This window comes from Rhipicephalus microplus, chromosome 4 (assembly GCF_043290135.1).
Source record: "Rhipicephalus microplus isolate Deutch F79 chromosome 4, USDA_Rmic, whole genome shotgun sequence".
Lineage (NCBI taxonomy): Eukaryota > Metazoa > Arthropoda > Arachnida > Ixodida > Ixodidae > Rhipicephalus > Rhipicephalus microplus.
In genome coordinates, this window is record NC_134703.1 from 25,448,166 (window position 1) to 25,460,321 (window position 12,156).

General features: G+C 53.3%; 1 protein-coding gene across 3 annotated transcripts in view; it reads right to left on the bottom strand.

The window, feature by feature from the left end:
• Positions 1-12,156, bottom strand: part of cic (Putative transcription factor capicua) — an 86,029-nt gene extending 73,873 nt beyond the window's left edge. Inside the window, exons 1-2 of one of the 3 annotated variants that reach the window (XM_037422580.2) lie at positions 12,057-12,156; positions 6,572-8,811 (exon numbers count right to left, since the gene is read on the bottom strand). In XM_037422580.2, the coding sequence (XP_037278477.2) occupies positions 6,572-8,579 (2,008 nt within the window). In that variant the 5' untranslated portion in view covers positions 8,580-8,811; positions 12,057-12,156. Of the gene's footprint in view, positions 1-6,571; positions 8,812-11,542; positions 11,562-11,663; positions 11,889-12,056 lie in introns of those variants that run through there. The other 2 variants (XM_037422579.2, XM_075892364.1) reach the window with 2 other exon arrangements.

Genomic DNA, 12,156 nt, shown 5'->3' on the forward strand with positions numbered 1-12,156 from the left:
GGGGGGTGAGCAAAGGAGGTCGGCGGGCGGGGGATCCTCCGGGCAGCCCCAGAGGATGTGGTTCAACGAGGCAACGTTGCCGCACAGGCAGCAGCGTGGATCGATGGCACCTGGGTGCATGTATGAAAACACGAGGGGGCACGGGAAGGTGCGGGTCTGTAGGCGACGCCAGGCGATCTCGGACCGCTTGGGAAGGCTGCTGTGAGGATGTGAATAGAAATATCGCTCGAGGCGATAGTGCTGAGTGATGTCGTGGTAGGTGACCAGGGGCTCCGGCACCAGGGCGTCCGACTCTGAGTGGCCCACCGCTCGGTCGACGAATCCTCGAGCGCGTTGGTGAGCTGTCTCGTTGCCGGGGTGACCCGAGTGGGCGGGGACCCAGATCAGTTCTATGCGGCACTGCTCATCTTGCTGCAGTAGGGGCCGAAGTAGCCGTAAGGTGGTAGGCGAGACGAGACCTCGCGCGAAATTCGAGATGGCTTGTTTCGAGTCGCTGATTATGACGCTTGCGTCAGCCGAGGTCGCGGCCAAAGCAATGGCCACTTCCTCCGCCTCGACGGCGTAAGGCGTTCTGACGGTGCCAGCCGTGATGGTCGGCCCCAAAGGAGCTGAGGAGGGCGACACGGAAACGACTACGAAGGCGTCCCTGCGTGCATTGTATCGGGCCGCATCTACGTAGGCGACGGCCGGGTGGTCGGCGTACTTTGCGTGAAGCATGGCGGCACGGGCTTGGCGGCGAGCGTCGTGGTGGCCCGCCAGCATATTCTTAGGTAGCGGCTTGATGTAGAACGCCGCTCGAATAGCATGGGGTAATGAGACCAGATCCGGAGGGTGGGAGGAGGTGTCGTGGCCGATGGAGGAAAGGATGTGGCGACCGGTCGGCGAACGGTAAAGGCGTTGCACTTGAGCGGAGCGGTGAGCCTCAATCAACTCGTCGAGCGTGTTGTGTACACCCAAACGGAGAAGACGATCGGTGGACGTGTTGGGGGGAAGGCCGAGGGCAGTCTTGTATGCCCGGCGGATGAGGACGTCAATTTTATCGCGTTCCGATTTTAGGAGACGTGTATAAGGAAGGCCGTACGTGAGGCGGGAAACGACGAAAGCGTCGACAAGGCGAAGTAGATCGTGTTCTCGCATGCCTTCACGCCGCGCACGGACACGGGCGAGCATACGTGCGGTCTGCTGCACCGAGAGCGAGAGCTTGTCTATGGTGTGTGTATTATGGCGGTTGGACTGTAGGATCAGCCCGAGCACGCGGAGATGCGAAACGACGGGGACAGGAGTAGAGTTGGCATGAACCGTGATGGTGGGGTGGGGAGTTTTGTAGCGACGCCGGTCGGGAGGCCGCATGAGAAGAAGGGCCGATTTGGCCGCTGAGCAAGTAAGACCGGCCGCGTGCACGTGGGACGTGACGACGTCGGTTGCGCGTTGCAACGTCTGCTCGATATGGCCGTCAGAGCCCGACGTGACCCAGAGAGCAATATCGTCCGCGTACAGGGTGTGTTTAAGACCGGGGATACGGTCCAGCTTGCCAGGAAGCGAGCAGAGGACAAGATTAAATAGAAAAGGCGACAAGACGGCGCCCTGAGGGGTGCCACGAGGGCCAAGCTCGTACGTGGGAGACGGGAGGTCCCCTATGATGATTTCGGCCGTGCGGGCGGTGAGGAACGCGCGAATGTAGTTGTAGGTGCGGGTGCCGGGATTGAGGGCTGCGAGTTCGGCAAGGATAGCCGAATGGGAGACGTGGTCGAACGCCTTGTGAAGGTCCAGGCTAAGGAGAGCCTTTGTGTCTGAAAATGTGGGTGGGTCGAGGAGGTCATGGTGGAGTTGTAAGAGGACATCTTGCGTGGATAGGTGGGGGCGGAAACCAAGCATGGTGTGGGGAAGGAGATGGTGTGCGTCCGTGTACGTTTGCAAGCGAGCGAGAACGACATGTTCTAGAAGCTTGCCGACGCACGAGGTGAGTGAAATGGGCCTGAGATTCTCGATTGTGAGTTTCTTGCCCGGCTTGGGGATGAAAGCCACGCGAGCGTGTTTCCATGATTGGGGGAGGTTGCCGGAGCGCCAGCACTCGTTGAGGAACGAAGTGAGGGTAGCAGCCGAAGGGGCGTCGAGGTTTCGGAGGAGCTTGTTGGGGATGCGATCTGGGCCGGGGGCGGAAGTGGTGCGGAGCTTCTGTAATGCCGCGTAGACCTCCGCTTCCGTGATATCGGCGTCCAGTACTGGGTTGGGGGCCCCAGAGTAGGACGCGAGAGGGGGAGGAGGTGTGCCAGGAGGCAGAAGCTGAAGGTATTTGGCGGACAGGTCTGCCATCAGCGACGGAGTGTCGCCGGGGTAAGCCCGGACCACTCGTTGTAACTGCTGCCGAGCGACCAACTTGGCAGAAGCAGGGTCGAGGAGGTGGCGGAGGAGATGCCAGGACTGTCTGCAGCCCAACTGACCAGAGAGACCCGAGCAGAGCTGCTCCCACTGTTGGCGGGCGAGCGCGGTGGTGTGTTGCTCGATCGTACGATCGAGGTGCGCAATGCGGCGGCGTAAGCGACGGTTGTGACGTTGCTTCTGCCAACGGTTGCAAAGGCCGGTGCGGGCGGCCCACAGGTGGGCAAGACGGGCGTCAGTTGCCGGATAGTCCTTCGTGGTGGGGATCGAGGCGGTGACTGCGTCGAGGTCCTCTAGCAGCTGGTCGGTCCACGTCGAGAGGTCCTCGATGTTGGAAGTGGCGGAGTGCAACCGGCGTTCTCGGAAAGCGTCCCAGTCTGTATAGCGGGCCGTGTGTGGGCGCGGCTTGCTGGGGGAGGTGAGAACTTGAATGGTGAGGACATAGTGGTCACTGCCGAGGGACTGATGCGTGTTATACCAGCGCGCGTCGGGCACGCTGCGGCAGAAGCTGAGGTCCGGGGTGGTATCGCGGCACACACTGTTGCCGATGCGCGTTGGTTGCGTGGGGTCGGTGAGCAGGGAGAGGTTGAGATCGTGAGCGAGCTGCCACAGCCTCCTTCCGGGGCCATCTGCCTTCGAGTAACCCCAGTCCGGATGCTTGACGTTGAAGTCGCCGAGAATAAGAAGGGGTGATTTGGCTGCTTTCGCTGCAGCGGCACGGAGCAAGGCTAGGAGAGACGCGTCTTCAGTGGAGCGAGGGGGGTTGTACACGTTGAGAATAAACAGAGAGGGCTGTTCACGTTGCTGAGGTAGTGTCTCGAGAAAGACGTGATGGACTGCAGGGAAGGGTAGATCGTGTCGATTGACAGCGAGCGTCCGCCGGGTGAGGACGGCCGTCACGGGATGGGGCAGAGGATGGCGAGTTACTTGGTTGTAGGCGACGTAACCCGAGAGGGAGACGTCGGCGTGAGTTTCCTGTAGTACGATGATATCAGGCGCGTCCGAGGGGTCTAGTTGTTGTAGGTGGAGAAGGAGGTGGTTACGCTTGGGACGAAAACCACGGCAGTTCCACTGCCAAATGGTGACGATGGATCGGTCAGCCATTTTTAACAGCGGAAGATGTTGCCTCGACCGGTGTTTGCGAGGTTCGGGCGGCGCCGGAGGAGGTGGTGGTGCGGGCATGGAGGGGTAGCTTTGCTCGGATGCTTTCAAGCATGGCAGTTTGTAGGCTATCAACTGTTGACTGTAGAGATTGGAAGGACGTGGCGGGGGGGTAGGCGGCGAAGTCTGTGCGCAGGGAATTTAGAGCTTCGTGCTGTGCAGTGAGAAGCTGGTGGACGGAGTTGAAGCGGCTATCCAACCGCTCTTCAAGATCCACCAAGGCCGTCTTGATGGATACCTGGACCTCTTCAGAAAAGTGAAGAGATTCAAGGGGAGTGTTGGGTCGACGGCGCTTGCCAGTGCATCCTTCGGGAGTCTGAACGTCCATGTCGGAGGAGGAGCAAATGGTAGAGGGCAGAGAGGATTTCACTGTGATGGCTGATTCCAGCTTCTCTTCAAGAGCTTGCAGTTTCGCTTGGAGGGAATCAATTTGGGTCTTCTGAGCTGCAATTTGAGCGCTTTGTGCAGTGACCTGCTGTCGGAGGGAGGCGTTTTCTTGCTGCAGTGCAACAACCTGCGGCTCCGAGGGCAAGCCGGGGGCGCCGCGGGGCCATGTCGAATTCATGGGCTGTGATGTGGGTTTAGGCACCGCTGGTACGGGGGGCGGAGAGGTAGTAACCGACTTGGGCGGTGGAGCTGGTGAGGGACCACTTGCTGCTTGCTGGGAAGAGCGCACTACCGCTGCGGGCGGAACAGGCTGTTGTGGCGGGGGGTGTGTGTCAGGTGCCGGGGCCTTCTGGCGTTGAGGGCGCTGCACGTAGCGGTGTTTACAGTTGGAACTGTACGTGGAGTGATTCCCATTGCAGACGATGCAGCGGGGGTTGCAAGTGGGTGGCGATCCTTCGGGCGGTGTGGGGTGAGCAGCGCCGCACCGATGGCACCGCTCCTGCCGCGGCTTGGGGCACACGTCGGTCCGGTGGCCGGTCGAGCGGCAATTGTAGCAGGCTTCCACCTTGTTGCGGAACGGAAGGAGGCGAAGCTGGACACCGTGGTAGAAGATCCACCGCGGTAGTTTCGGCTCCATGAGGGTGACCAAGATGTGAGGGGCCTTGCCCATGCGGCGGCCGCCCACAACAGAGAGGGTAGGATTGCTTGCCTGAAGGTCTTCAAGGATGGCTTGGTCCGTGAAGTCGTCGAAGGCGTGGTACAGTATGCCCCTGAGGGCATCGTCTGGCGGTGGGGCGTAAAGGTGGACGGTGAAAGTGTTGCCGGAAACCGTGAGGGAGGTGATGCGGAGGTATGCTTGTGCACGAGCCGAGTCCGCGACGCTGAGCGTAAAAGTGTTGTTGACGGGGTGGATCCGCACCGTGTCGCGAGATGCGGGCGGGAGGTCTTGCAGGAACGCTGCTTGCAGCAAGGCGGTGTACAAGTGCCAAGGTTGTAGCTTGGTGAGTTCTACGGGGCTTTTTGGGCGGCCGACGATGTGAATCGTGTCCGCCGGGAGACGAGGGAGCGGAGCGCGGCGGCGGTGCTGCGGAGGCGATGTATTTACCCGCTTCGACGAGGGCAGAGAAGCCGGCGTGGTGGTGGGCTTAGTTGCGGCGGTGGCAAGGCGCAAGGCTGCGCGGCGTTGCTCTTGGGCGCGGAGGCCTGGCGACTGCCAGGATTCGTCCGAGAGTTCCTCGGGGGACACGTCCTGTCCTTCGACAATATACTCCATAGCGGTGGACAGCTAGGAGATGGGCGACGAGGCAGCGGCGGGCGGCCGGGCGGTCGCTCCGTCTGTCAGCTGATGTGCAGGCGGCCGCACTCGAGCTAGGCCTAAGAGGCCTAGGTCGGTGCACGGCGTGGTCGAAGGCTTTCGAAAGCTCTCCCGGGCCACCCCGGGCGAGTTTCGCAATAAAGTGGGTGTCGAAGAAATCCAGACAATGTGCTCCAGCCACCCGTGAAGAAATTATCCGGATAGGGTCGAAAGGACCGACGCGAGGGCCGAAAATTGGCGGAGCCGAAGTGAGGTGCGACTGCTCTCGACGGTGATCCGCCTAGTGTCTCTTGAAGACACAAAGAAACCCGGTTAAGAGCACAGTACATAAGGGCTGAAAAAAATAGTCATGTGCTCACTTTAAATGTACCGTTCAAAAATCCAGTAACACCTTAACACAATATCTAGTGCACTATTTCACAAGTAAACCTTCCACAAATAAACCTTGTGAACCCTTCTAGCATTTATTTGTCTGGTCGTATGGCCAGTTGTGTTTACAGAAACCAACCTGGTGCTGCCTCTCTCCGCACCCCCTCAAACAGACGCTGCGACTGGGGGCTAAAGAAACATCACCAAAGAATCAAGTCATATGCTCAAGCAAGCATGGTTTCCACTTTCAATAAGTGCCTTATCAAAGTTCCTTAGTACTGCAGAGAAACACATGACATGCAAACATTTTTTGTCGGCACTCTTTTAGGCTAGATTTCACAGACCCGCAAGATGAGTGTGAATGATGGCAATGTATGAATACGCCACCTTATTTTCATTGCTGCACATTTTAAGAAACTAGAATAGTGTGTACAAGACTTACATTTTGTCAGCAGCAAAGATAACTCCAATTTTTTTCCTGTGACCGTAATGGTTTTTACGCAGGGCTAAATCTTTCCAGACAGGCTACAATTAATTGGCAGGATTTATCATTTCCGTGCCTGAAATTACCTGCTCATAGCAACAACCATTACGACGACATGCTTTTCACATTCAATTGAAATGTTACAATGAGAACCGCAACACCTAGAATAGATAGTCATTTTACTATTTTGGTATTTCTACTGTAAGCGGGGGACATTTAGTCTGTCTCTTGTCCTTAACGAGTCTTGAAAGGAGGAGATGGTGAACTTTAGTGTTCAACGTCACAACAGGCTCAGCCAAGTTTGGTCCTACTACTACTCATAACAACTTTACCTACAAGTTCAGGCCAGCAGCCAGATGTTTGAACATGAAAAAATTTGGCTGCTGCTTCTCACACTTGCAAAGGAGGATGCAGTAAAGGTTATTATTGACACCATACAGTGGCGCAAAATGCAAATTAGAATATTTGGAACTCACCACTTCCAGATGAATCTAAGGCACGTTCATCCTTTTGTGCTTCTCCATTGGAGGTTATGACAGGCATGACAGGCAGGAGGTGAGCTGGACTTGGGTGCTGCTGCTGCTGCTGCTGTTGTGGCGTCTGTAAGACAACTGCCACCTGCCCGTTCACACCAGAATGCACGTCCTTAGGTGGTGCCACCTGTATCGCACTGTATGTAGGCAGCGCTTCACTTAAGGAGTTACGGCCTTGCTGTAGTGCCTGCTGGAGCAAAACCATCTGGGCTGCAGTGGTCTGAGGCTCGCCAATCAGCTTCTCAGGAGGCAGGGAGTGCTGAATCACCGAGACGGGCTCCGAGGTCTTCACCACCCTTGGCCTGTGCACAACCACTGTGGTTGGCCGGAAGACACTCTCTGGGGAATGGGTATCGGGGGGCCAAGCGGCATGGTGGATAGGCGCAAAGAGCTCGGGTCTGCCTGGTGGACTTGCCGAGGATGACGGCGTGGCTGACCGCGAGTTTCCGAGTGAAACCAGCATGTTTGCAGCCTCAGTCTCGTCTATATCAAAACGGCCTTGCACTCTGCTTGCCCTGTCACCAGGGCTGCCGCTGATGCTTTCACGTGACGACTCCTCCCACTCCCTCCCAGTGCCTGCACGCATTGCATTAGCGGGGAAAGGGGGCTGCTGACTCGATGACGTTGCTGCTGGTGCACTGCCTTTGCGCATGGCTGTACCGGACTTGCCCTTGAGAGAGAGGTGGCGTGAGCAGTAGCCACGTCGCTGTGACTCCTTGGTGCATCCTTCCTTGGAGCAGAGACGTCTCCACTGCTTGCCATTGAATTTCTTCCGTATGCCATTGGGGGTGGACACAATGTCTCCTTTTTTGTATTTCTGCTGTGCAGCAGGGGAACGTGGAGTTAACACACGCATCTCTGTCGAAGATGATGTGGCCAGTCGGGAACGAGGTGTAAGGTTGTCTGGACAAAAGCCAAGGCGTGACGGGCTGGGATTGGGGTCGAACTCAATGCGCCCCGTCTTGAGGTCGTCATCCGAAGAGTCCTCGTCTCCAACAGCGGTAGGAGAGCTTCCCACTGTCAGTTTACGAGCTCTTGGTGCACCCACCGAATCAAGTGCTCTGTCCATCTCGAGGTTACCTGCCAGATTGATTGGCATGGTCCTGTGGATGCCATCTGTGATGACTGACACGCCGTGTGGCTGAATTATGGGCTGCTGTGGTGGAAGAGATGACATGTTGGGTTCAACTAGATGTGGTGTGAGAAGAGGCACTGGCTCTCGTTGAAACATGGGAGATGATGACACAGACGAGGCTAGTTCCATGTCCTCCCACCAGGGAGGTTGCCTGAGTCGCAAGCCCGCACGTGTCACCCACACGCCGTCATGCGGCCCACCACTGGGCCTCTTGATGAAGCGCACAAAGTACTGAACAGGGGGGCGTGACCGAATTTCTTCCACAACACCTTCTGCGTACACATTGTCTTCCACACGTACACACAACTGCATACCAATAGTCACCTGGCCTGGTGAGGGACTGTGGTCACCTATCACATCAAGCCGGGCTGTGTCAAACACATCGCAAACACGAAACAACGGATGCTGGTTGCTGTCTAGCTGAACCACCACATCACGGTCACTGGCAACATCCTTAATCACAGCTGGCACATACAAGTCATTGAGCCGCACTAAAACTCTGTGACCTTTCCAATCACGGAGATCTACACCAGGCACGGGTTCTGCTGTGCTGCTGCTGTTTCTCCCAGCAAACACAGCATCTGCATCACCAAAGTCGAAGTCAAACTTCCTTTTCTTGGGTAGTTTGCTGGCTGCCTTCTTCAACTCTTCATCCAACCTCGATTCATCCTCATCAAAGCCAGACTCTGCCGACTTCTTGCGGTAGTATGAAGGGTCAATATTTTGCACTACTGTGGGACCTTCCAAAAGCAGCTTCTCTTCGGCCTTTCGCTTTAAGTCAAGCGAGCCCTGGTAAGTACTCAGGTCTCTTTCCATGGTTGCGAGGGTTTTAGACACTTTGTTACAATTGGCCTGCACAACTTGAGCTTATCTCTGGAAGCCTTCCCATATGGAGTATAACCTTTCTCCTGAAAGACTTGAAGGAACACAGTTGAGTAGCCTTAAGGGATCCAGGGCTGCAAACCTTGCACTCCAGCCAATGGTCTTTCATGGTGGCTGCTTAGTTCCTGATGATGCCATGAAGTTCTTGAGGCATGACCACTTTCACCTGCATGAAAATATGGTAAGTACTAAGAAAAAAACTACAGTTTTCAGCCTGAACAACAGCAGAGAGAGAAAACTGGGAAATTAGTTTAGATGGGTAACACGTTATATTGGGAAAACTGATTTACTAGTAATGAAGATGATGTGGCACAATGTAAAATAAGTTCAATAATGAAAGAGAAGGTGGAGAAGGAGCCACATTAACTTTATTTTCCAATTATGATGTACTTAAAGGCCTACCTGATGAGCAGTGGTTGGCCCTAAAATGTCATTTCAACAGAGGGTTTTTCTTTGTCAGAAAAGCAATAGCCTTTCTTAGCATCATTTCTACACAAGCACTAGCATAGCAGTTGCTTTCCTGGTAGACACAAGTCCTCTAGTCAGAACACTGGCTCCCGCAGCGTATCATGATGCTCTCTCTACCACTGTTCATGGCTTAAAGGGATACCAACACAAAAATAGTTTTTTTTTTTGGGAGGGGGGGGGGGGGGTCAAATGAAAGGCCAAAATCTTATGAGCCTAGAAAATGTACTTCTAAGCATGCGTGCACCATGCAAGAGTAATTACAGTGTGTTATTAAAAGCTAGTCTAAGTTCTAACTGCATTCTGGTGTCACAACATGGTATGAGCTTTTTAGTGCTTACGCAAAATATTGTGATGTTTTCGCGGCCTGATGTTTTGATGTGATGCATAAGTGGTCATTAAGGAAGTTTCGGTGCCTGACATCGTCACCGCTAGCCAAACTGCTGCCCGAAGTCATTATAATCAGTACTGCAGCCCGACGTCAAGCTAGCGTCCATGGCAGTTGATGCACCACATGCAAATTAATTTAATATCACGATAATATATCTCATCAGCATTTCCCCGAGTCTTACACTTTCTCAGAGCCACCTCTGCATACAAGAGATCTGTATGGCAGCGTAGACACACTTCTGAAAAATGGTGTCAGCACCCCGTTAAATGTTCAAGCTTTCTGTGAGATCTCGTCTTGTAAGGAGGCACACAAAAAAATTGACTATCAGAATATATGATGGTCTTCTTGTTTGTGCGTGTCAGCATTACGATTAAAAGCTGGTATTTCATGAGTGAGAAGCAGCAAAGCAAGGCACAAGAATTTCCTAATTCAGAAAATATTTACATTTTATGATTATCTTGAATTGAAAATTTCTATCAACACAGGACAAAACTGTTTACTATGATTATTTCAGCCAAAGGCTATTTTCAATGCAAAAGAGTACACGTGGAACAAACACAAAAAATGAACACTTTTGAAGCGCCCACACGCACCAACACTATCATAAATAACCAATTTGTATGCGCACATTTTACAGTTGTAAATACCAAGCACATGTGCAAATTGTGCTCACCCGTCCCTCGTTAGAACGTAACATGCTACACACGCCTTTCACGCAGGAATAGTGAAAACTCGGCACTAGTAAAATTCGCACCTGCTGCAGGAGAGATGAAAACAGCCATTCCTGCGATTATCTTATCATTCAACCAACCCAAGCTAAAGTGTGCACACTATAACGTGCAACTGCGCGACACCACAGCAACAGCTACGACTACACATCAGCCCGAAAAGTCCCACATTAGCGCTTTATAAGTAACTTGCAGTGAGCTCGCTAAAATTCACAAGTGCCCGGAGACCGCCACATTTATATTTACATTACTCTGCCCTTTAACGCTACAAAGGCAAACTTACTGAGGCTTTCCACAAGTGCTAAGACGTATCATACGCCGGAATCCACGTATTTTATTTAACACAAGGTGCAATATTACTGCACCAACAAAAGCCCGCCTAGAGTTGCTGCCGCGAATTCAATAAGCGAAACTCCACCAGTAAACTCATATTGCGGCTGCAATGCAAGCCGCAATGTGAGCTGTTCTGTAAAACGTCAGCGGCTGCTGCCATCCATAAAGCGCACACATCACGCAACAGGAATACGACGATTACAACCGCAAACACGCCGACGCACCACCAACTCCGAGCACATTATCAGGCGTATAATTACGCTCGTGGGCTCTCCTAAAATCCAGCGCATGCTTAAAGTCCTTGTTTTAACACGGAAAAAAATTCAGACGCCCGAAAGGTTCAAGAGAGCTTCGTGTAAAGTGGAAACCAGCTCCACAGGTTAACGATATCGTTGCGCGTGAGCGAGTTATTCGAAAGAAAAAAAAAAAGCCTACTGGTCCGCTCGTATTTGCACCGTTCACCAATTTCCCCGTGCACGAGGGCGCGAAAATCACTGCACAGTCCACCGATTGAACATTCACGGCGAAAAAAAAAAAAAAACAGCAGATGCGACATTCCCAGAAGCGGCATTGTGTCTACGCTACAAGGTGTTATACAACGGGCCCATATCCGCACGCAGGCAACAAACAAATAAAACAAGGGCTCGAGCAGCGATAGGAACTGCCAGCTGAGCTGACAAAACAGCCTTGCACGCTGTACTACGACATTAGAGCATTGTTTATTCGCACTTTACGAAGCTTAAGGTAGTGTCATGCAAATGCAATCAAAGAGAGTAGCCAGAACGGCACGAAAGTTGTCGCGTTACGATATGGGTTTCTCCCTAGCTGCGTGCACTCGCCAGCGCAGAGGGGGCACGCTAGAACAAGTCTCAATTGCACACTTGCGCGTTGCGGATGCAAATACTTTTAGTGCACATTCAAGATCAATAAACTAGTAAGCGTTACGCGATCACTGAACAGCACAAATCCAATGCAATTACCATTAGATGTAATACCGTAAACACAGCACAAATGTCATCACAAGTAGCAACCACGCACAATGACACACAGGCCACTACCGGATGACACTCGTTTGAGCTGGCGAAAATTGTCTAGGCTTACCTTCGCGGATGGTAATGAAGGCTAGTATCCAAGCATGTCACTGTGCTAGTAAAACGGGACGAAACAAAAAATACTTCGATTGTGCACAGCATAACCAAGCCCTGTAAAAATGGTGAATGAGTGGTTACCTAGTACTGTGCTGGCTCATCATTGGTTCACGCAGGTCACGTGCCACCCATAGAAAGAATTTCTGTCATCCGATTGGCGAGCCGTGCACCCACGGGTCTTTCACATTGTTTATTCTCGGTGGCCAAAAAATAACCTTAATAGGTGCAGTGCTCGCGAATGCTACGAACGTTAAAGCGAGTGCAACAAATTGTAGCCGCTGCTCGTACTCCGTTGCAAGTGCATCGAACTCCCAGGAAAGCAACGAAAGGCACGTATTCGACTCACCTTGGCAGCTCGTGGGTCCGTCTAGCCCAGGGCCTGTGCGTTTACAGCTTGTGCACACAGGAAACACTGACGTCATCTACTACGGCCAATGAGCGAGAGG